The sequence below is a fragment of the Rhamphochromis sp. 'chilingali' genome, assembly GCF_963969265.1.
Source record: "Rhamphochromis sp. 'chilingali' genome assembly, chromosome: 22".
NCBI lineage: Eukaryota > Metazoa > Chordata > Actinopteri > Cichliformes > Cichlidae > Rhamphochromis > Rhamphochromis sp. 'chilingali'.
The window spans coordinates 12,863,842-12,888,245 of record NC_137950.1 but is presented as its reverse complement, the minus strand read 5'-3'; the positions used below and the strand labels follow the sequence as shown (position 1 = coordinate 12,888,245).

At 43.5% G+C, this 24,404-nt stretch overlaps 2 protein-coding genes across 3 annotated transcripts; one reads left to right on the top strand and one right to left on the bottom strand.

Annotated features, from left to right (window-relative positions):
• Positions 1 to 237: 237 nt before the first annotated feature.
• LOC308390403 (retinol dehydrogenase 13-like) lies at positions 238 to 5,343 on the bottom strand. Of its 2 annotated transcripts, none has more exons than XM_080872359.1 (7): positions 5,169 to 5,343; positions 3,593 to 3,711; positions 3,323 to 3,478; positions 3,145 to 3,249; positions 2,830 to 3,042; positions 2,600 to 2,701; positions 238 to 858 (listed from the first exon to the last, which is right to left on the bottom strand). In XM_080872359.1, the coding sequence occupies exons 1-7, from the start codon at positions 5,231 to 5,233 to the stop codon at positions 536 to 538; spliced, it is 1,083 nt and encodes a 360-aa protein (XP_080728485.1). In that variant the 5' UTR covers positions 5,234 to 5,343; the 3' UTR covers positions 238 to 535. The 2 variants fall into 2 exon arrangements, with proteins under 2 accessions (XP_080728485.1, XP_080728486.1); XM_080872360.1 differs by having other exon boundaries at positions 3,593 to 3,809; positions 5,169 to 5,317.
• A 4,737-nt stretch (positions 5,344 to 10,080) lies between these two features.
• Positions 10,081 to 23,844, top strand: sbk1 (SH3 domain binding kinase 1). Its single transcript, XM_080872079.1, has 4 exons — positions 10,081 to 10,764; positions 17,309 to 17,550; positions 18,256 to 18,458; positions 18,886 to 23,844. The coding sequence occupies exons 1-4, from the start codon at positions 10,727 to 10,729 to the stop codon at positions 19,708 to 19,710; spliced, it is 1,308 nt and encodes a 435-aa protein (XP_080728205.1). The 5' UTR covers positions 10,081 to 10,726; the 3' UTR covers positions 19,711 to 23,844.
• Positions 23,845 to 24,404: the final 560 nt, after the last annotated feature.

Here is a 24,404-nt window from a genome sequence, read left to right as displayed (position 1 = left end):
AGACTGCATAACAATGCTTTCTTCTCCAATTACAGACATGATTCAACCAAAGGAGATTTGATTTTGTGCTCTGTGAAAGAAAGCATACCATACACAGCCTCTGCTGGTGTGTATTTTAATGTGCAAGGTTTCAACTCCACAGAAAGCAGGACGTTGGTGTGATTTTGACATAAAAAACAAAACAACATTAATGTTTTATGGTAGGTTTTTAGGAGTATGTTGAAAACCCTCTTTCACTTTTTTGCTCATAATGACATGGTAGCACTTTATTTTAAAACTTCTTGCATTTTATCACTAGAACAAGCAGAGAAAAGTCAGAAATACAAACTGGATGTAACTTTGAATCCGTAAGTGTGTTTCAATGTTACAGATTCTCTTTAAAAGAGAGAACATCCTGAGGCAGGAACATAAATGAACATACAAAAGACTGCTATTATAGAGACACTCAGACTCAAAGTCTGAGACAGAGAATTGTTCCTGTGTCTGGCACAGCTCAAGTGATAAAGGTCCATTATTTCCTGCTGGCTCAGAGGACCTATAGGCCTACAGTGCTGACAGCTGCTCCTACATTCTGCCCGAGTGTCTGCGCTGAGTTTGTCTGTGCAGCTTTGTTCTGGCCTTCCGCTGATGGGTTTGACACGCTGGGCTGTCCTTCGTGCTCCAGACCCACCAGCCTGCTGCTGACTTCCCACAGCCTACAAGCTGCCTCATCGTCCAGGGCCTGGGGCGCTGGTTCCTTTTCGGTCATAACATCATAGTACCGCCCCGTCACCCCCTCCAGCTCCTCAGACACGGCCAGGTAGACGCTGGGCTGGGCCCCGTGCTCTGGGCTTTTCACCAACAATGAGAAAAAGGGACCTGGGAGGAAAGGTTCATTTTAATTCAACACCAAAAACTTTGCTTTCCACAGTAGAAAATGTTTATGTAGCCAAGGGGATTCAAACCAGATGTAAAAAAGCAGGAGGTGGATCTGACTGAGTAACATTAGCTTTAAACACACCCCGCTTTATCCTCCTACAACATCATCCTCTATTAGATGCAACTGGGAACTTGCAGGCCCTTTTTCTTAGGTTTTAAGGTGTTTTTATTTTTATTTATTTATTTTTGAAGTATTAGTATTATAGCCTAACCCTTATCCACAGATAAGGGCTTTAATTATTAAGTCTAAACCCTGGAATTTGCATTCCCTTAGCAGTAAAGTACATTCACAGCTTTAAAAAATATAGAAGGAAGTTGTCGTTGAAATCCTCATCTCCTGTGTTGGAGTTGCCAGGGTAACACTATACACTTAGAAAGAATATAGGTTAGAGGCAGGGAGGGGGCTGCATCAGTGTTTTATATACAGTGTAAGTGAACAACATTGCCACACTGCTGGTGTTTGATTTAAGAGGCTTTAATAGAACTGGGATGTCATTTCTTTGCTGATTAATATTTTAGATTATTTTACAGTACTGTGAAAAAGTCTTTAGCAAGCCTTCACTTCTTTATATTTTGCTGGAAAATGTGAAATATGTGCAGCGACTTATTGAAACACCTGCAAAAATAATTTTCTTGGATGTTGGCTGCTTTTGTTCTGTTCTCTGTCAAGATGATCCCACACTAGCTCAATAACGTCGAGGTCCGGGCTCTGCTGAGGCCAATCCATGACCGATTGTGTTCCCCTGTGTGTTTTTCTATCCAGCTATGCTTTTACTGCATTGGCAGTGTGTTCAGGATCATTGTTGTGCTGAAAAACAAAGCCATTACCACTCAGATGTTTTCCAGATGGTGGATTGAAATCTGATGGCACTTTTCTGTGTTCAAAGAAGTCTTTTAGAAATCCTGGGGAAGTATTTCTCAAGACCACCATAATAAAAGAGCAAGTCTGGCTCATTGAAAGCAAAATATAAAGAAATGGGAAGTGGCTCAAGACTTTTGCACAGCACTGTAAGTCGAGAACCAGAGAAATAAATGTGCAGCACCTGCATTTTAGTTTTAAACAGTATAAAGGATGAACGTAGCTACTGTGACATCCAAAAGTCCCATTTTGGGTAACAGCTTATGATGAATATGTCGTTAGTCAATAAGCGAGTGGAAAATACCACAGATAATCCTACTTTTTGAAACATGGCATGACCAACGTTTACAAAATAGATTTAAGTTTGTATTCAGTATAACTAAACCCATGAATTTAGCAGGAAAGCATTTACATAGGTGAAGACAGAAAGCAGATTTCCCTCAGATGTCTTTTTGCAACTACATCTATCGCCATCTGGTGGTGTTCAGACAGATTGCATCAGCTTTCTGCATCAGCTTTATTTTTCCAACCCAGAAGCTACAACCATGTTTTACACTGTCTGTAATTGTGCTATTAAAAACTACATGACTTTGAGCGGTAACATGAGTTACAGTTAAAATTCATTTGTCACAGTGTTGAGCTATGCAACTAAAATTAAATAGAACTTATTTTAGATGTGTGTTACGTTATTTTAAATTTCCCCCCCAATTAATAAGAAAAAAAGAACAGTTCCTCTCCCGATGTGTTAGCGTCTACACAGACTGGGCTAAGTGTGGTGAGCTTTTATTGATTCGGGATCCAGTAAGGAAACGGGATACTCACTGAGCAGAGAGCTCGAGAACTGTGATTGGTGAAGGCCAGTGTGCCTCCCGAGCTCCGTGGCAACAACTCCCGGGTGCACCGCATTCACTGTGACTCCTGTGCCTGTTGCACACAGCATTGTTTAAAAATACATACCGCACATATACGTGTCCACTGGCCAATTACAAACAAGAACACAGGCCGTACTCTCTCCCACACATGCCCACATATACAGCAGCCAGTAGACTTGCCTTGTAATCGCTTGGCGAGCTCTCTGGTGAACAGAACATTGGCAAGCTTGCTCTGACAGTACGCCTGCTTGGTATCAAACTTCTTTTTCTCCCAGTTCAAGTCCTCAAAGTCAAGCTTTCCAACAATGTGGGCGAGAGAGGCCAGGTTGATCACTCTGCTGGGGGCGGACTCTTTCAACTTATCCAGCAGAAGATTCGTCAGTAAGAAGTGGCCTGGTGGGAGACAAACTCAGAATCAGCTCGTGACGGACGAAGGGAAATTTCACTGGAATGCATAGTCAGTCTAGCTTGTGATTTTTAGAGGTTAGTGTGTACCTAAGTGATTCACTCCAAACTGCATGTCAAAGCCGTCCTCTGTCTTCCACTGTGGACACCTCATGACCCCAGCATTGTTTATCAGTATGTCCACATGCGGCTCCTCTACAGTAGAAACAGTGTTACAGAAGCAGGCTTTACTCCCGTACCTTAAACTGAACTGTTCTGGGTTCATCACCTTGTTTGATCCTCTCTGCAAACTCTCGGATTGACTTCATGGAGGCCAGGTCGAGGCGACGTGCATAAATGTGAGGATTCAGGGTTTTCCCCCGAATTTCCTTTGCAGCTGCTTCACACTTCTCCATATCGCGACATCCCATAATAATCCGACCACCTGATGATGTTGAGAATTTTTTTTTTTTTTTTTTTTAAAGGCAAGGTGTGTCAGTGAGAGAGAAGTAGTTGCACCTTTTTGCACCAAATCAGAGGGGAATCAGGTTCTCCATACCTCTTCTAGCCAGTTCTCGGGCAGTCTCTTTTCCAATGCCTGTGTTAGCTCCTGTTATAACCACAGTCTTTTCATTAATGGTAGCCTTACTAGGACACCGGCCTCCAGTCATACGGTCTCTATGAAAATAATTAAACAAAGGTTTATTGGTATCTTATTCAAACACTGGAGACTGCCACTCACCCTCCTGAAGGATGTCTCAGTTCTTTAAATGTACCTCGAGAAGGAGCAAAAAGAAGCCGTGAGCATGACACACAGATCACTGAGTGTCAAAACTTTCTGCAAACTCATCTGGCAGCATCAGCAAAACAGTGAGCAGATGATTCGGGTGCATCTCACATTATGCTGGGACTGCTTTAGAATGACAGCTCTGAAGCAACATCTAAGTTTGTTAAAGGCCCTGACTCCTTTCTCGCCTGCTCTGCTTGCATCTCAGGTGGGAGGTTAGGTCAAGTCAATTTTATTGATACGCCACGTTTAAAAACAACAAGACTTGACCTAAAGTGGGTTTTTCTTCAGTTCAGGCGAATAAATCAACATCGTAAGCCTAAAACACAAGGAGAGGAGGCGAGGGCATGCAGAAAGTAAGATATGAGAAGAGCGGCAAGATTTATTTCACTCGAGCAAACAACCAGAGGTCGTCACACCTGTGAACATTACATAACCACCCTCAGATCTCAGTTCACAGCTTAATTGGCCTGCAGCAGCTAATCTACATAGCTGCTTTTATAACTCAGCATTACTGTTGTTTTTCTATCCAGCCATCGATTTTCTTAACCACTGGGCAAGTCAGGGTCGTGGGAGGGCAGGGTACCCAGGGAGAACATGCCACCACACAGGATTATTGCCTGTAAAGTGCTTCGTACTTATTTAACAGGACGTTCATCACAGTGAGAAGGTCCTGGGTTCAAATGGGGAGTTTGCAAGCTCTCCGGCTTCCTCCCACAGTCCAAACACATGCATGGGTTAGGTTAATGAAATGAAATCAGAGAGGCTTTACAGTGTGTCAGTCTGAGAAGGGAGCCTGCATTAACACAGTGTCTGAAATGTTCATTCTGCCGGTTTTATTTGTGCTTCATCACATTACCAGAAAAAAACCTGATCCGGTATCGACTTGATATTGTATTGCCCGCTCTAAGTTCAGCATATAGCCCGATGAATTGTGTTGGATAAATAAATTGCTTATAATAAGCTTCCTTTATAGGTTAAAAGTATTGCACAGCACTACCCAAAATGTTCTTGTTTTTGTTCTGACTAAGTAAGGCAGAAAATCAAAAATCACCCTGCCTTCACGCTCTTTAATGTGCGAACAGAATTTCATTAACACCTTTTGAATCTGTAAAATCTGCTCTATTCAGCTATACCATTTAGCCAAGAAGGCTGTACCTTGTGGGGTTGTGTAAGAGTGAAGTGTTTCCCTTTCAGTTACTCCAAAAACTACTAAATAACGTGACAATACCCAGTATGACGACTCTCTGTCACTGAATTGAATGCACTTGAGAAATGACACATTTCCAGTGTAAATTAAGCACCCAGAAACATCGCAGTGTACTCATGATGATGATTAGTTACTCACTTCAGTAAAACAGCGCATCCAAACACTGTTCCAAAGACAGACACGGGTAAAATATATCTGCTCATAACTTCGGAATAAAAAAAAAACAATCAAAAACGAACTAACGTATCCACGCCTGATTTAGAAACACTACTGAGTAGGAAGACAAGGTTACACGCGCGTAAATTTTGCGTCATCGCCCTGTGACGGGCCCATTGCAATGTGGGAAATGTAGTTTCTGAGACAAGGAAACAGCTTGAAACTTGGACAGTCTGGTTTGTGTCACTTTGATTATGACATTAAAATTTTCTTAATGTCTGTGAACGCATCAATAGTCAACATTGATCGCTTTTATTTCGCTTAAAAATAAAATAGTACTTTCTAATGACAAAATAAAAGACTGGGGAAATGGCATAAAGTGGGAATATAAGGAATAAGAGTCAGTAGACAGCAAGAATCCACCAGCCTAAGTTTCAATTCAGTAGGGTACTTTTCTCCAGTATTTATTTAAAGGTCAAGTTTCCACACGTTTTGGTTTTCCACAGTTCAAAATAATCCCCTTTTAACCTACACGAAGCCAAAAAGTAGTTTGTCTTCTGTCTTCAGCTACTCACTTTGGTTTCTCTTATTTTAAGGCCACACTCCCTTTAAGCCAGCTTTCTTCTGATTGGCCTCACAAACAGCTGTACTTCTTTGACATCACACAGGACCAAAAGTAGAAAAAAAAGATCTGAAATTACATGTTTGCAGGAGTCTAAAACCTGTGCTTTTGCCTAAGAAGACATATGCTGATGTCATTGTTTAAAACATCCATTTTTTATATATGAGCATCTAACGTTTTAATAGGGTATGACATTAAATAAGAAAATCTTCTTCTTTAAAATACTTTTTTACCACTCAAAGCAAATGTTGCAACAGTTCCCAGATATTTAGTTGATGGAAAGGGTTGTTAAGGTCGCTAACTAGTCTTCATATTAATGTGGAAACAGAAGGGTTTGTCCCATCTCTGAGGGAACTTTCTGCTTTTGTACTTTTCCTTCTTCTTGGCTGATCCAATTACCCAATATGGGTCACGGGGGGCTGGAGCCTATTCTAGCTGTTGGGTGAGAGAGTACATCCTGGACAGAGAGACAGAGAGAGGCAAAAAAAAAACCCATTTGCGGCCACACCTATGATCAGTTTAGAATCACCAGTTAACCTAACCAACTGTCTTTGGACTGTGGGTGGAAGAAGGCTTTTCTGGTTCTTGAGGCCTTGTGTAAATTCCTCTTAGGACACTGCGGTTTGAAGTGAAGCTAGGATACAAAGTAATGCAGTAAACACTACATGAAGATGAATTTGAGAACATGGAAAAAAAAAAACAAGGCCATCATCTTTCAAGAGGCGGAAAACTTTAGGTGACACACAAAAAAGTGAAAACTGGGACGTGAGTTTTGTGCCTGGAAAAAAAAAGGAGTGAGGAGGGGAGGAGAGGAGTAGCAGCCCTAGTTGTTCACAGCTTGGAGGTGTGTGTGTTTGTGTCCTCAGTGTATTTGACCCTTCATGCTCTCTGCTGTCGGCGCACAGTTCTTGACCTTCACGATGATTTATGACAGCTCCGTTCCCACGATAACCCCGAGGAAAGTCTTCGCCTCGCTGCCTGTTGGCCTAATGGTGCAGCGCACTGTGAGACACCTGAATGCCTCCGAGAGCTGCTGAAGATGCAGCTATTCAATACCCAGCACTTCCCCAACAAGGATTAAAACAACATGGGTCAGATTTTTTCACTTTCAGGAAACTAAAGATCACATTCCCCTGTGCTGCCCCTTTTTATACGAGTCATTCTTCTTTTTCCTAAAACCTTAGCTGCCATAACAGCTTATTTTTCACTGTCAATATGTAATCTGAGTCTAACTTGCCTCTCTTTGTTATTTCGATGCTGGGTGAAAAGGGAAAATAAGGAAAAGTATAAGGAGCACAGTTTGCTGGTCTGATATAAATTAGCAGTCCAATCACTTCCACGTATAAAAACAAGAGGCTGTATAAAACCAAACACCTAGACGTGCAGACTGCTTCTACAAACATTTGTGAAAGAATGGATCGCTTTAAGAAAACAACTAAAGAGACAGAAACTATTATGAAAACTGGTTTATTTTATATCTCCTAGTTTGAAATGAAGCAATAAAAACATGTATAAAACATCACAAACTGTAACATTATACAAATGCTTACGTCCTGTCCTGCTGATGCAATGGAGACATCTTCCAGTGACAGTCTTTATCCGTGTGTGTTTGAGGAGGCTCCTAAACCCACCGACACAGAAGTGCATGTTCACAACTCCCTCTGTGCAGGCGGAGTCAGGACCCTCCTCACCCTGGGTGAAGAGGAGTGGTGCTGTGGCCAGTCAGGTATGACTCTGTCCACTCTCAGCTGCCCTGCAAAGCAATAACACAAGAAAGACTTAATTTTAACACAAAACAGCATTTCCATAGTAGGTAGCTGCAGCATGTTGTTAAAATGCTATTTTAAACTCAACATATATACACAATAACTATAAATAAACTTAGACCTACAGTACTGTAGGGCGATGATTTATACCAGCTATTGGAAGCATTTAGTCTTCAAGACAGTTTGTAGCCAATATGAGGTGATAACTTAACACAGCACCACTCTCCAGTTTGTCACTTGGTCATCCATCCTTCTCATCGGGTTGGGGTAAGGCTGTCTTCTGGGTGGAGCATCTCTCTGTGTTAGCGCCGTCTGGAATGCTGGGAGAGGACAAGCGTAAAGCACCTGAAGACAAAAAGACAAAGAGAAAAGGATGAATTCACAGATCACTGATTTGTTCAATTTACTTTTCTTCTGTTATGTGTTTTCACCTTACCTGTGATCCCTTAGCCACAGGCTATATCTTATGTAAAAACAAGAGACTACAGTCAGTTTACGACATCATTTTTAAACCATTTCTACTTATTTGTGTTGACATTAAGTACGGACTTACCTTTGTCCTGCATGGTGAGCTAGAGCGTGAGAAAAAATATGTAAGTCATTTAAACAGTTACCTGTGATATTAACAAAAATAGAAGTAACAACACCTAAAACACTACCTTACAGTCACACAGGCAATGTCACATATTAAGAAAAAAACAATACATTTCACATGTGTTAGTTAATATTCTTTAAAAGTCAGATATTCTTAGTTAGCTGTGTTACAAACATCACAAGACACAAAGGCTTAACTTAAACATTACAAAGTTAATTAAAAAGTAAAGGATATTTACAAGAAGCTGTCCTCAAAGCAAGAAAGTGTCTTACAAACACTGCAAGACGCAAAGGCCAACTTAAACTTTTAAAGTTTAAGAACAAGTTCTAACATCACCTAGTCAGGGTCACTGTCATCAAGTGAAAGGTTAAAAGGCCTGTCCCAGAGGCGTCTGAGACCAAAAGAACCTGATGATGTTGAAGGGCCACAGAACGTGTCATCACTTACCTTGCACCTCTTTGCACTTACCTCTTCATTGCAGATGTCTTCTCTGCTTCTCTTTGCTGAGGAGGTGAGAACTGAGGTTGAAGGAGAAGCTTCGTGAGAAGAGGTGGAGGATGAGAGAAGGATATACTCACCATACTCACCTTTACTGACACGCTGGGTATCAGTGTCCTGTTCTTCATCAGAAGAGGGGGAGGATGAGAGAAGGATACACTCAAGTGGAAGTGATTGGGAATGACAGTAACTCAGCCACGGTGTGCTGAGGAACATAATGCCCAGAGGTCAACAACTTTCTGCAGTCTTTGGCTACAGACCTCCAAACTTCATGTGGCCTTCAGATTAGATTAAGAACAGCACATAGAGAGCTTCATGGAATATGTTTCCATGGCCAAGCAGCTGCATGAAAACCTTACATCACCAATGCAAAGTGTTGGTTGAAGTGTGGCAAAGTACATGACCACTGGACTCTGGAGCGGTGACGATGTGTTCTATGGAGTGATGAATAACACTTTCCTGTCTGCCAATCCGATGGATGAGTCTAGGTTTGGCAGTTGCCAATAGAATGGCAGTTTTCTGACTGCACTGTGTCATGTGTAAAGTTTGGTGTCGGGTTGTTTTTTAGAGGTTGGGCTCAGCCCCTTCATTCCAGCGAAAGGAACTCTTAATGCCTCCGCATATCAAGAACTTTTGGACAATTTCAAGCTCCCAACTTTGCGGGAACAGTTTGCCGATGGCCCCTTCATGTTCCAACATGACTACGCACCAGTGCCCAAAGCAAGGTCCACAAAGACATGGATGAGCTAATTTGGTTTGGAAGAACTTGACTTGAGAGTCTTGACCTAAACCTGAGAGAACACCTTTGGGGTGAATCGGAGTGGAGACTGTGAGGCAGGCCTTCGCATCCAAGATCAGTGCCTGACCTCACAAATGCATTTGTGGAAGAGTGGTCAAAAGTTCCAATAAACACACTCCTAAACCTTGTGGAAAGCCAAAGGTGGACCAACATCTTATTAAACCCCATGGATCAATAGTGGATGTCACTAAAAAAATCATAAACGTGTGAAAGCATTGCATTCTCCAAACAAACCCAGCCATTACATCACGGCGTTTTCCTCAGTCCAATCTGTTGTGGTTGGCAAACAAGTGTGGCGGGAGGCCTGTTGATTAACATGTACAGTAAAGGGGGAGCTGCTGGGCAGTGAATTAATCGAAAGTCTTGCCTCGCTGTTACCTAATAAGGACAGTTGGCAAAGTCACCGTGTGAAGTACACGCAATTGGGGCCATAAGCTGTTGAATTACGCAAGAGCGGAGAAGCCTGCTCGTTCAAAGCATGAATCAAAAGTTAAAGAAGCCCCTGGAGGTATTTTAGGCTCGTTGGGTGGACGCGTCCGGCGCTAGGACCTAGGACACGTGAGCGTATTAGTTTGCCGGAGGGGTGGAGACGGCGAACAATGAAGAAACTGACTGGTAGGACCTGCACAGGAGAAACATCTGAGACACCCCCTCCCCTCCCCTACACCCACTGTCCAACTCTAGAGCGAAAGACAGTACGGACTGACCGGCCGTCAGTAACAGCGGGGCCGCTGGGCTGAGTTCAGAGAGGAGCGCAGGAAACACGCAAACGCGTCCGTGCGTGCAGAGCGGAGCTGCGCTGAGGTTCCTGCGTGGATGCGAATGAATGGGTTCGCCTCTGAGTGTGTATGTGTGTGTGGTGCTGAACTGGGTCATGCGGACCGCTGGAGGAGCGAAAGATAAACACACACCCTCCTCATCCTTCTCCTCGTCCTCATCCTCCCGCTGCACGGCAGGTTCAGATGGTGGGCGCACAGAGGAGGGATCCCAGCATGTGTCCCCATCTCAGCACTGAGCATCAGATGCTGCTTTGATTCCACCCGCCTCCAAAGAAAGTCTCAAACTGAAGAGCATCTCCAGAAAACAGGGGGGCAGCAGGCTGCCCGCTGTGAAACTGCGAAGGCTTTAAGGTGTTTTTTGTTGTTGTTGTTTTTTAAGAACTCTGTGGCGTTTCTGAGTGATCGATAATAACGAGGAGAACCGGATCAAACGGATCGGCGCTGAGCAGAGCAGAGCGCAGAGGCTCTGCTCGCCGAGCGGATGCAGGACCATGGAGGAGAGAGACAGGTCGCCAGCAGGTGAGTGAGTAACACCTCACATGCACCCCGAGGTGCCTGAAACCGGGTCAGCCTGCATGATGCATGACACTGCAAATGAGAGAGGAAGGAAAGAAACAGCTGAAGTAGAAAATCTTTATTTTTCCTTTTAGTGTCCCAATTTTTATTTGCGATACTTTAAATGTAATAAAACGCTCTTGCAATTAAAATCTGGTGCTCCCCACTCTGAGCGACTTTCAACTTTGATCCACTCACAACATATCCGTGCATGAATAATACAGGAGCACATAAAAATATCCCGGTGTCAGCACTTATTATACAGCACAGCAGCTTTATCTTTTCCCCACCACCAGGCTATGAGTCATTCTAACTGGTATTAATGGTTGAGAAAAGACCCGATCTGTGTTTTCATCCACATTATTTGTGATACCTGCATATATCACCCCCCCCTCCTTGTTTTTGTTATTCAGTCCGCACTGTGGATGTGAGGACATCCTGGTCTTTAATGGCCCTTTCAGACTTTGTCCAGAGCAGACAGGTGATATCTCATCCCTAATGCTGTCTAATGCATTTAAATGAGAAGCTGACTTGAAAATCCCATAAAAAGCACAAGCTGGAGGCTGGTAATGGACTCTAACTGAAACACAACAGCAGCCAACGGTTGTATATAAAGGAGCTGCAGTGGCTGACATTTCTTTCTGCTTTGGCAGATTTATTACATTTTTTCTGGTGAAGTAGGAGACGCACATTATTGACCTGAACGGTGTGAAAACAAAACACCCCAGAGATGATGTGATCTTAAAGTTGGGCTCTACGCTTTCAGCTGAAATTCTTAACTGTTTATGACAGAAAAAGCAGCGTGAAGTTACCCAAAATGTTCCAAACAAACCCTGCAGAACTTCTCCAGCTTCCACAGATAGCTACAGTAGGCTATAATGGGCAATAACCAGCTCCAGCTCCTACTAAACCCATCTCCGCCCATTGACACCCACGTGCACGTGACTAATACGCCGTCTTTAACAAAGTTTTGCCCGATTTAGATCTCTTTATCAAAAGATCCCATTTAAGCAGGCATGGTTTGCCTGTGCAGTGGCTGTCACGGTAAAACATGGCTGCCCAGAGGACACAAAGAATGCAAATGGTTTGTCAATTAAAATGCATAGAAGACACGAAGCTCTTTACTCCCCTTGCTCAGATGTCTGGCCCCTGCTGGGTATAAAAAATACACAAACAAAACAATTACGTGCAGATTACATCCTAGAACATCTAATGACACCCAATTAGTGTACATATTGTGACACATGTGCTTGTGTTTTCTCTGTTGGCTTCTTTTCCTTCTTCGTCCTGTGCGAATAACACTGTATAGACTCTGTTATTTAAGGCCTTTTTTCAGTTTGCGTTAATATGGCGTTATTCTAGTAACTGGTCAGTCAATTCTTGAATTGTGTCTGTTCTTGTCTTCAGCTTCAGATTTAAACGAATAATCTGTCACCGATGTATTTAGAGAGAGATAAAGCAGAGTTAGTGAATGCAGCCTGAGCAATCAGCATTAGTAATTGTGCTTAGAGGCTATTGTGTTTGTGCAAGATAACAAAGCACCATATACTGTTAGCTTGCCTTGAAGTAGAGGTTGTTTTTTTTCAGGGTTGGGGGAGAAAAAAAAAAGCAACATGCTCCTTAACGGAGCTGTTACATCATTTATCTACACCCCCGTTTAAACCCCATTTTACCGAGCTCAAATTAAAGTCACATTCCCCCATCTTTGTGACATCACAGGGACACGAGCTGTGTGGTTACTGAGGAGGCAATGCTTCAGTTCTCTCACTGGATTTCCACACCGTCTCTCTCTCATTCTCATCACTTTAGGTTACTGGATTGTGAGGCTGTAAGAGAGTGAGGGTAGCTTACAGCTTCTCCCATAGGCAGCTTATTGCACCGCTGACAGACATCACAGTGAGGGTGACGTTGATTTTTGATTGGCGTTTATAATCAGATATTTACAAGTTCTTATACCTCAGACCTTAATCGTAAACTACAATAATGATAGCTGCTATTCTTAAGGTTGTTTTTTTTTCATATTTTTTGCCCTTTTATGTCACAGATAGGCCTTGGTTGTCGTCTTTGAACGACATGTCCTTTGCAGTGTCACCCCTCACAGCTAACCACCGCTCTCAGTCCTTGTTAGGGAAGGTTTAACCTTGGGTTATCCCATACAGAGTCTTTGGTCTTTCCAGCAGGAGGCAGCTTTTGTTCCAGGCTGTGTGACATACAGCAGAGGGAGGGAGGGATGATGGGGGAAAGAGGGCAGAAGCGAGGCAAGCCAGGAGCAGGTTACGGCAGGCTCGGTCCCAGCAGGGGTTCGTCCATATGGGCAGCTGTGCAGGGCTGAGAGCAGGTGATTTGTCAAAGTGAGCGTCTGCAGTCTGTGGATACTGGTTCACCTATCACAGCACAGCAGGACGGAGGCACTAAACCCACCAACTCACTGGGCATGAAGTTTTGTTTTGCTGACGAAGGAGATTCAGCTTCTTTTTTTAAAAAGTCTGGGCAAAGAACAGAGTGTCCTCCCTGCAAGTGGCTGTCAGGAGGAAGCCATTTAGTTTAGATTGAATGATCAGTGTTTTTATTCTGCCCACCTATAGCGAGACAAGAAGGAAGGAAATGCAGACAGACAGACCAACAGATACTGTACATGTTGTTCGCTGCGTGCAGTTGCTTTTTTTCCCAGACAGACAGCATTAGTCACGTCGCGTTTCACTCGCTGGTTTCACTTTGACCCACAGGCGAGGCACGTTGGGCATTTTGACAGTAAATTGGACACAAGAGTTCAGTCCTCACCCATAATGACTCTTCTGCCAAGAGCCAAGCAACTAGTCCATTAGTAACACAGAGAGGTAAAGCTGCAATCTATTTATTTCTTTCATTAGCCCCTTGTTTACATTTTCAGCAATAGACAAAAGAGATGAAGGAGAGGAGGGAGGAAGCAGGGACGGACTTAAAAGCACAAACTCTGTGTGTGTGTGTGCGTGTGTGTGTGTGTGTAAAGCTGCTGGATTTGTTTCCGCTTTCCATAATATATACGCTTTATGCACATTAACATATTAATTGGAGATTGATTAATACATTTTCATCTTAAAAAATATTATTATTATTATATATAATCTATTATGTTTATTTATATCGATTTATATCTGAATCGTACCTTCATAAAGTCTTCATGTCCTGATCAAAGTCAGGCCACAGTTCATTGCAGCTGTGCCGTTCACACTCATCACACCAGGAGATCCAGTAGCTCACTGAATACACAGTAATTCTCCCTAATGAGCCCCATGTTAATGTGACAGATAGGATTTGTCTGCTTCCGAGCTCTGATTTCTTATGGTAATGAATTGTTGACATTATTACAGTTTATCTTTGGAGGACAAATCGCTCCGTTAAGAGTCTCCAGACATCTCTGTGAAGCTGCACTTGAAGAAGCAAACGCTGAAATGCTCAGATCAACACGAACAGAACGTTTGCCCTGTTGACCTGCTGGCGTACCCTGTGTGCACGGTGACACTAAACACAAACGCAGGCAGAGGATGGAGTTCAGTTTTGCAGGGATTTAACCTAATATGAAATTTGTCACTCCGTCTGAGTAGAGATGTCTGCTTTCCTGCTTGTGTGACGGTGCTCAAAGTGCCATAAAATATATTTGAAAAGCTCTCCAGCAGTGTTTATCAATGTCAGGAGCTGCGACTTGGATACTCCAAGAAAACAAAAATTGCCTGCATCTACCTGTGTGTGACACCTTAGCTGAGCTGTAATGTTAGCTAGCTGCACTTCCTTTGGGATGACTGGTAAGATTTAAGACCTACTGAAGGTACTATATGAGAGCTAAAAGCTAAAATCAAAGGATCACCCCAGTAGGATTTATTCTCCGTACACTATTATTGCACACAGGAGAGACTTCAGTCTAATCTGATGCAGTGGGCCTACAGATGGACTAACAGTGCCAACCCTGGCTTTTAGGGCTACACCCTCTGAGCATTTGACAGTGGAAGAAAAAGCTAGGAGCATCTGTCACAGGGTTCAACTATGTTTGTCTCCAGCTAGAACAAAAGGTGAACAGCTCCCTTTTTAAGCTTGGATGAGGAAACACGAAATGTCAGTCCATCGCTGTGGTGATAATGAAGTAAAACAGTAAGAAGGGGAAACAGCTTGTTATAGTGCATTATCTCCCAAACAGAATAAGAATAAATCTGGAAAACAGATTGTTTCTTTCTTATACATAAAAAAAATCATTAGTTTTTTGCAGTTGTTTTTAGGCCTCTCACAAAACGGAAACACAAATATGAGAAGAAGCAGCCAATCTAGGGAGCTGTTTTATTTTGATTGAAATGAATAAGACTGGCTCCAAAAATCCCCAGATATGCAAATTAGTCTCGAGCCCAATCTTCATCTGTATGTGGAGCATGTGCGCGTTACCTTGTCTGTGGCCGCCTGAGAGGACGAGGAGGGAGCAGAGGGCGGCGGGGCAGATCAGTAGGTCGGGCACAAACGCTGAGTCGTGCTGAGGCTGACAGCTGCTCCCTCTCAGAGGTAGGAACACAAAGAGCCTTTAATAGAGTGTCACTGTGGGACTGATACACCTGCCTCCCCTCCCAGACACTCGCGTGCAAACACTCACACGGAAAAAAAACACACAGCCTCATCCCCACACCTCACCTCCACCTTCACTGCACTGCCTTTTTCCTGTTGTTCACATTTACAACATCTCTGCAGGGTGCAGTTGGGGGGGCATCTTCCAACCATCCACCGTCGCATTTTTAGGTCTCTTAATTCACTACTGCAAAGGGAAATGCAGGGTGGGGGAAGATGTCTTTGTGGGAGCTGCTGAGTAACGCGATTATGGATCCATGCTGAAATGCTCCACATTCGGCCTGTGGAGCTGACTGGAAGGTGCCGGTAAACAAGCCCCGATCGAGGGCTGTGGGGGCCATGCAGGGTGGGCGGTCAGAGGAAATGTTCTGTGTTGTGTATCACCAAACCCGGACTGCACTCTGATCTGGAAGTCATCGCCTCGTGTGTCGACTCGCTGAAGGCTACATGCGGCGAGGACGCTCAGCACGAGATGGCTACAATATTCATAGCTTCTTATATAACCATCTCCACGGTTATGATAAAATCAAGAAACAAGTGTTATCTGCACAGTACATGGGGTACACAGGGCACTCGTTCTATTTGCAGTCTTGTTTTTTTTTTCCTTCTTCTTCTTTTTAGAAAGGGTGTTGAGCCAAGAACACAAAGCTGCAAATGGCTGTATCTTATTTTAGGCTTCACTGTCTAATAGCTATATTTACCCACAAGAGCAGCACCAACCAAATGCCTCGAAAATATACCCCATGCCATATTTTCAGCTGAACATCTAGTACTGTGCAATAAGTCAGAGTCCTTTTTTTTTTGTTTCTCACCAAAGGTGTACCAAAATGTTAATGGAAACACAGAGTTGATGCTCTTTATTCTGAGCCTGGTTTTAAAGCAGCGGCACTGAGAAACCAGGCTCCAGGGGAAAAAAGAACAAAGAGCAAGGCAGCTGGCTTTGAATGACGGATGAAAAAGGCCATCAGCAAAAATTGTTTGTGCTGATTTGGTTCCTACTAGTGTTTGTGTGCGTGTGTGTGTGTGTGCTCACTGTGCATGATTGGATGATTAAATTTGATTGTGTGTGTCGGGAGGAGGGGGCTGAACAGAGACTGAGACAATGGATGGGATCATTAGGGTGTTCTGCTTCATTTCACCAAAAGCTCAATTTTGTGTACTTTATTTGATAGCTTCGGTTTTCTTTCACTTTCCTTTGATTCGCTCAACCTTGTAACCAATACGCGTGCATCCACTCATCCCTGATATTTAATTTGTTACCAGCGATGTGTGTCTGAACACTCAATTAAACCGCCTATATTTTTTTAAATTCTCGCAGGATCGCATTGACCTATTTCAAACTTAGCGCTTTTGAAAAGCGGCCAAAACCTTGCCGTTGCAGTCATTTATTCCTCACTTTGAGCAGTTTGACAGAAATGCTCAGGGCGACTGTGGCGCAAAAGTAAGATGTGTTGTCGAGGCGAAGCTAATTACTTATACGGACGACGATCAGTTCAGAGCCGTCTCAGATAGGCATGCATGTCGTACCAGCATGTTTACACCTTAAAGCTGTCAGCCCTCTCGATATGTTTCCTTTTCCTTCTACCTGTTGTTATTGATTTTCCCATTGCTGTCTGCCAGTAAGTGCTGTCTGAGTACAGCCACATTTGATAGCTGGACAGAGTGATCCAGAGAGACAGCAGGAAGTACGACACATTTACTGAAAGTTTTCCCCCTGTAGATGCCTTCCCTGCATTGATTGTATGGAAATTAAGGTCCATTAAGGCGTTCCTGATTTAACCATCCCCTGGGATGGGCGGTCTAGATGGGTAATGCATGGATGTGACACTCAAGAAGGATAAACACGTTCAGTATAGCACATGTATAAAGTGCTAGGCATCATCATAGTAATCTGATTCTAATCGGATTTCTCCTCTCCCATCAGTCTGCCCCACAGCGTCAAGGCGAGCCTGTCTCTTTCTCCGTCTGGACCGGGGCGGGTGGGCAGCGGCGGAGGCTCCCCTACGTCAAAAATGGGCTACTGCGGAGGGGTGCCCGTGGAGGATATGCAGGCCCTGGCCATCACTTCTCTATCAGCCGCAGACGTAGCCAAACAGTACGAGCACATCCGCGAGCTGGGGAAGGGCACCTACGGGAAGGTGGACCTGGTGGTGCACAGGACGCAGGGTGAGTTGGTGCAAAAGCTCTTCCAGCCGCCATTCCCGTCTCCAAACTAATCAAGCGTAAAAACTGAAATTTAGGATAGCAGATTGTTATAATCTCAGCATCTACGGTGTGCCAGCGGGCCTCACAGTTGAGCATAACCACTTAAGGCTGATCAGCACGCCGCAAAGTCTCGAGGCACTTTGCTGGGAATTAATTTTGGCAGAGTTAGAAGGGTTGGTTGAGGATTTCTCAGGTTTAGGTTTTAATCTTTTGTTGTAAGAAACCCAAGATTAGAGAGTTGGCTCAGTATAAGCGCAGTATAAGGGAGTGTTTAAAGCGGCGTGGAGCAGAATGACAATGTGTCGGAGATTTATCGAGCTGTGCGAGCATTAATGAGATCCTCCAGCTGTGATTGTGAACAGCTGGTTATGTGTGTGACGGAGGTGAGTTTCATTCACCGTGCACCGTTTGCGTAAATGATGAATGAACACAGCAGCTGTCACAAAGAAAGGGTTGAGTAGTCAGAAATCTTTCTAGTCGCCGAGAGTATCGGGAAATAGTTCCAAATTCACATTAAGTGCTTTTTGGGTAACACATGGACAGTGTTGGACAGCAAAATGTTGGCAGTACTTATGTGAGACACAGGTTTAGTACACCAGAGCTTAACTGTGTTTGTGTGCTCTCTGTGTTAATGTGTGATTTTGTTTTTTTCATTTATTTATTTAGGCACCAAAATGGCCCTGAAGTTTGTTACCAAGAACAAGACAAAGCTGAAAAGTTTCCTGCGGGAATACAGCCTAACAGGCTCACTTAGCTGCAGTCCTTTTATCATCAAAGTCCTGGACGTGCTTTTTGAAACGGAGGACAGCTACGTGTTTGGACAAGAGTATGCCCCCGCCGGGGACCTTTTCGACATCATACCCCCACAGGTAACGCCATCATTCATCCTTCCACCAATCACCGGCCTCACAGTCAGCCTGAGCTGCTCCAATCAGTCATGATGTTCAGTCACGGCAGTTTTAACAAGCTCTCTTGGGGTAGGAGCCTCGTCTTTGTCCCGGTTTCCTCTCTCTGCAAAGCGTTTCACTTTCCTTTAGTGCTATTCCGGCTGATGTGCAGGGAATGCTCGACTTCAAGGTTCTTCTGAAGACTCATTAAAAATGGCTGGACCGGGACTTAGAACTGAGGTTCTGCGTGTTTCAGTTTTTCTTTATATAACATCGATGTTTTATTGGTACTGTATTCTCACCATAAGGCTCTTTTCTCTGTGTCACCTCTCACCTCCTCCATGTAATGTACCCGTCAGATTGTATTAATCGACGTTGCCTGATTTTCTTTTCTGTATGTGTCTCTTAGGTGGGTCTTCCAGAAGAAATGGTCAAACGCTGCATGCAGCAGCTGGGGTTGGCCCTGGACTTTATGCACAGTAAAAACCTGGTGCACCGCGACGTCAAACCCGAGAACGTGCTCCTGTTTGACCGCGAGTGCCGCCGCATCAAGCTGGCTGACTTTGGTATGACCCGACGTGTGGGCTGCCGTGTGAAACGGGTGAGTGGCACCATCCCCTACACGGCTCCGGAGGTTTGCCGCGCTAACCGGTCAGAGGGTTTTTTGGTGACCACCAGCCTGGATGTGTGGGCGTTTGGCGTGCTGGTGTTCTGTATGCTGACGGGCAACTTCCCCTGGGAGGCAGCTATGCCCGCCGACGCCTTCTACGAGGAGTTCCGACGCTGGCAGAAAGCGGGGTGTCCCGTGGGAACTTACCCGTCTCAGTGGCGCCGCTTCACCGACGATGCTCTGCGCATGTTTCAGAGGCTGCTCGCCGCTGAGCCGGAAAAACGCTGCGGCGTCAAGGATGTCTTCTGTTTTGTCAAGTACGAGCTGGTCAGCGAGCTCAGGCGCAGAGCGTCTTGTCGAGCCAAGAGAGGTGAGAGGTCAAGCTCTGGAGTGTGCACCGGCAGCTGCACCTCTTCGACGTCCACTTCTTCGCGTTCCTCCCACAGACACCCCGAGCCTTCCACGCCTCCGGGAACATCCTGCCTGCGCCCGGCTCCCCTCAAAAGGAGCGTCCTCTCCGACCCGTTGTCTCCCAGAGAGGAGTCCGGACAGCACCAGTCTCCGGGAAGAGACAAGAACAAAAGCCAGATGGTGATGGCGACGGCCATAGAAATCTGTGTGTGATCACACTAGCGCTAGCACTGGAGACTAGAGGGCTTTTCACAGTAATAACAAGCTGTGAAGAGGTGTTAATAACTAGCACAGAGAGCCCAGTGAAAAAGGAGAATTTAGACATGAAAGAGAAGCTCAGGATCCAATCCCAAGCAGTGGAAATGGACATCATCAGTCAGTGATGCACACTGGGACAGCTTATCACTGACATTCAATACTATTCAGCTTTTGATTTGTGACCAAAGACTGCTTCCCAAGCTGAGAAGCCGTGTTTAAGAGTCTGTTGTCACTCCTCAAGGCAGCTCATTATTGCCACCCTAACATTTGTGCTCTCCTGCCCATACACTGTGGTGGTGCTTATGATATTATATTTAGATTTACTTCGTGTCTCTTTACTTTAGTGTTTATTTATGTCCAGGAGATCCCCCAAATTCTTCTGAACAGGCGACCTTTTCAGACGGAAGCTTGTTATCAGAAGGCAATCTACGCAATTACATTCAACTGCCATTTCTCGGACTTCCTGCAAACTTCCAGTGGATAAAACTCATAGATGTTTTCAAGATAAAGTTTTACAAAGATAAAAATGAAAAAAAAAAAATGTAGCAGTCTGTATGAAGCATCTTTTCATGTAGGTGTCTAGACTGAGAGGCAGACTCTCAGCGAAAAGGCATCAGCTCAGGACACTTCAGTGGGTCACTTCCTGTTTTATTATTAACGTGAATCCTTTGAGTGGCTGGAAGACACATCTGCCACATCTTGAACTGCTCTCAGTGAGATTCATTTCCAATTAAACGCAACTGAATGCAGGGATTGTGCATTTTCTGAGTGAAAATGGAGGAGGAACACAGGAGGCGAGGAGGAGAAAAGGCTTTTTATTGTTTCTTTTCTACCAGCCGTGTGCGTTTTTGGACGTGTATGTGTGTTTCGGAGGAATACAACAACAGGAAAAAAAGCACAAGATTTTTTTGTAAATGAACTCTTGGAGAAAAGGTCGATATTGTACATAATTTGATAGGAGGGCACCGTAATATCAGGTAGTTCAATGATGTAGCTGTATTAATTTTCTACAACAGGAAAGGGTTTTACGGTTACTGCCGGGGTCAATGCATCATATGTAGCATCAAAACATGACAGAGTGTAGAGTCTATCATTAAAAAAATAGATGTGCTATGTAGAAATATCACTTTCTCTATCATCGTAGCAGCTGCTGGTCCCCTTTTTCGTTTTTCTTCTTTGACTGTTTTGGGTTTTAATTTGACTGGGTCTTAACCCTGGCCAGACACACAAATTAATTAATTCCTGCCATGTCCTTTCACCCCAGCCTAATCACGGGCAACACACATTCCCTGCATAAAAAAAAAATCATTATGCTTCCTGTTTGTCAATTGCAGCAGCAGACTGTCTTAAGTTAAGGCTAACGAGAGCCCCTGTGCAGGTCGACACCTTGCAATTGTTACTCGGTATATGTCGCCGCAGCCCCTCTATTACTTAAACATTGTCTGGAAGGATGACCTAAGTCTCAGCCATTAACAATGAGCGAGCCGTTGATTGTTCCCGACCGGAGCAGAGCCCCGGCTTCAGCTTCCATCGAGATACTGCTTATTAGGAATGCATCTAACCGGAGCAGTGTGTTCTACGCTTCACTGCGTGCTAATTACCTTTTTTTTTTTCTCTCTGCTTGAACTGCTTCACTCTTATGTCAGTCAGGTGTGTGTGTCCACCTCAGCTTTGTGCGAATGTGTTCTCGTTTCATGTAACGACTCCTCTTGTGACAGCTCATCACCTCTGTCCCTGTACTGTCGGTACCAGCGCTCCTCAGGTTTAATAGCTTCTGCCCGCTTCTCGAAGACTAATTGAGCTCCAGTGAACAAAAAAGAAAAGAGAAAAAAGTGCTCATCCACAGCTCCTCATGACAATGATTTAGCTCAGTGAGTCCTAACCTTGAGTTCATGAACCCTGGCTACTTCTGCGGTAGTCACAGGGTACATAGAAATATTAGGTGAAGAAGCTGAAGAGGACTGAGAAGTAAATGGCAACCAAACAGAATGTATAAATTATCACCAGATTATCATTGATATAGTAGCTCATCCGGCCCATGACCCATCACAAATCATGCACTAAATTAATCTGCTGGTTGTGTTTCACACACTATGAATTAAAATAATCTGAAAAGTCAAGGAGGCTCACGATTAATCGTATCCTGGACAAAATCTGGCCACTACTCTAGGAGGAGTCGCAATTCCTACTAAACTGGATAAGTGACTGTCAAACAACAATTGTTAATTTAGTCTTGAGCACAATTTGGGTTAAAACACATCAGTGTACAAGTTTAACTATAACCTGACCAATACTTTAAGAGGAGTAGTAATTTTGGTTAATTATGGAGGGCCTGGGGGATTACATAAGCTCAGTGGTTCTTGGGCCAGATAAGCTAAAAATAGAAAAGTAAATGATTAAAATAGATTGTTTAAATAGCTAATGGATGAATTATTAGTTAAGAGAACTAAAAAAAGACAAAAATATGTTGCCAAGTATATTGGATAACAATTTATCAGTTAGCTAATGAATACAGCAGCTAGCAAGATTACAACAAAAAAGTACCTTCTAAAAAAAATTACTAAAAACTGTGTATGATGGATGTGGTTATTGCTACATCACCTCCTGGTTGCTGAAGTCCTTTTTGAAGCCTCGAGTTGAGCTGCTGTCATCTTGGTTGCAAAGTAACAGATGCGACTTGTGATTGCCGGGTCGCTAGCTAATGAGTTTTTGATTTCACGGCAAACTTAATCTTCATTTTGAAACATAGTATGAGGAAGATTTACAAAACAGACTTAATTTTTTGTTCAGCATAAACCAAAGTAAATGATGGAGTCCCTTAACTCAGCAGGTAAATAGACTTCTACACGACTGGTAGCCTTTTTGCAGCCACGGCTAGCGCCACCTGCTGGTGTTCCGATAAAATGCAGGGTTTTAGAAGCTGTGCCAATTTTTTAAACTGTCAATGCTAAAATTGTTACTAGCAGTTATATTGTTAGATAACAGCACTGAGTATCAACTGGAATAGCATAATAAAAGTATAATTCACAGTTGAATCTGTTAGCTAAAAGTAGCAACAAAATTGTTACCTAAACATAATGGATAATTTGTGAAACTGGTAGATAATAGCATTTAAATCATTTTGCTAAAAGTAGTAAACAAGTAGCAAATGAATGTACTGAAATGTAGGATTAAAGTACGACGATAGTAGTAATGGATGGCCAAAATACCTAACTGACTAGCTGAGCGTACAGCAAGCTAAAGTTGTCCAGTTTCAGTTATTTCAGGTGAATACCTTTAAATATAAAAGCGGACTGATTTTGAAAGCTATGGATTTGAAGTGTTTTTCAGAGGCTATAGGATCACGTCATATGAAACAGGGTTGGGAACCACTGACTTAACTTATTGTACTGAATGACACATTTTCCTCCAGCAAATAATCAAAGCTGATGATGGTCCCTATCAGTTTCCTTGTCTCTTTCCATCTTTACTTGTGGTTCTGTAGAGTTGACCATATCAAGGCCTCTCAGAAGGATGTACTGTATACTGAGATGTTGGCTGCCTCAAAGAATTAATCAAAGGGTAATCCTAGAGTAGATGGTAGTGAAATGTGAATTAGCTCTTCCTTAGAACTTGTTGTTTACTCTATGTAGGATCTACATAAAAGAAAAAGACAGGGATTAGACTGACCTTCAGTGTGCATTAGGAAATGTAAAGTAGTAGTCTAACTTAATACAGCATAACACCGAGTAAGGTGTATTGCAAAGTTCAACATGGCATTACGGTGCGTAAACTGGGGCGAATTTCAGATGTGAGCAGCTGCTGTTTTGTTTTAAATCAGAGCCATTAGCATCATCAAACTGCTATCTATTGTTCTAATGTGTACTGTTGTTTCTCATGGACTGTTATGACAGGAATTGTCAAGTTTAATGATGAGGTGTCAAAATCTATCGAGTTTTATTTTAGCTCTAGAGAGAGTAGCCTTCGTCTTAGCCTGTTTTTTGTTTTTTTGTTGAAAAATCGTAGAAGCTCATGTAAATACTGTATGTACTGTGTCTTTAACAAAATTTAAAAAGGAATATACAAAATGTTAATATATGTTGAAATAAATTTATGCACCACATGCAATGGCTGCTGGATATTTCTGAGGGTAATTTAAAATACTGTGGGATTTTTTTTTCTGTCACTGCAGGCAAAGCTTATTCACCGCAGTTTTGTGTTGTCCCAAGACCATTAGATGAAGGTCAGCTACAATCATGTGATTTCCCAAGGCTCTGGCTTTCGTCTGGTTTGCCAGCGAGCCCCCAGACTACTTGAATATGCTGACTTCATTCTGAAAAAGCTCAATTAACACATCTGTAGATAGGAGCTATCTACGGCCCTCAAAGAGCAAGTGAGTTCAAGGACGGTTAGAATATGAAGATGGGAACCATTATCAGCCCACCAGCCGTCCATGCTGCATCTCAACTGTTGTCAGAGTGGAGGAGTTGGCTCAAGTTGTTATCAGGCTGACTTTAGACAGTGGGGTGGCATATCTGCCACAGAGCGAAGCTAATCACTTCAGACACTGCAAGAAAAAGGAAAGGTCAGCCTTGGCACACTGGGCCTGTGTAGTAGGGGGAAGGTTGTCCTTTGTGATGGCCTATTATCCACCTGTAAAAGGCTACAGC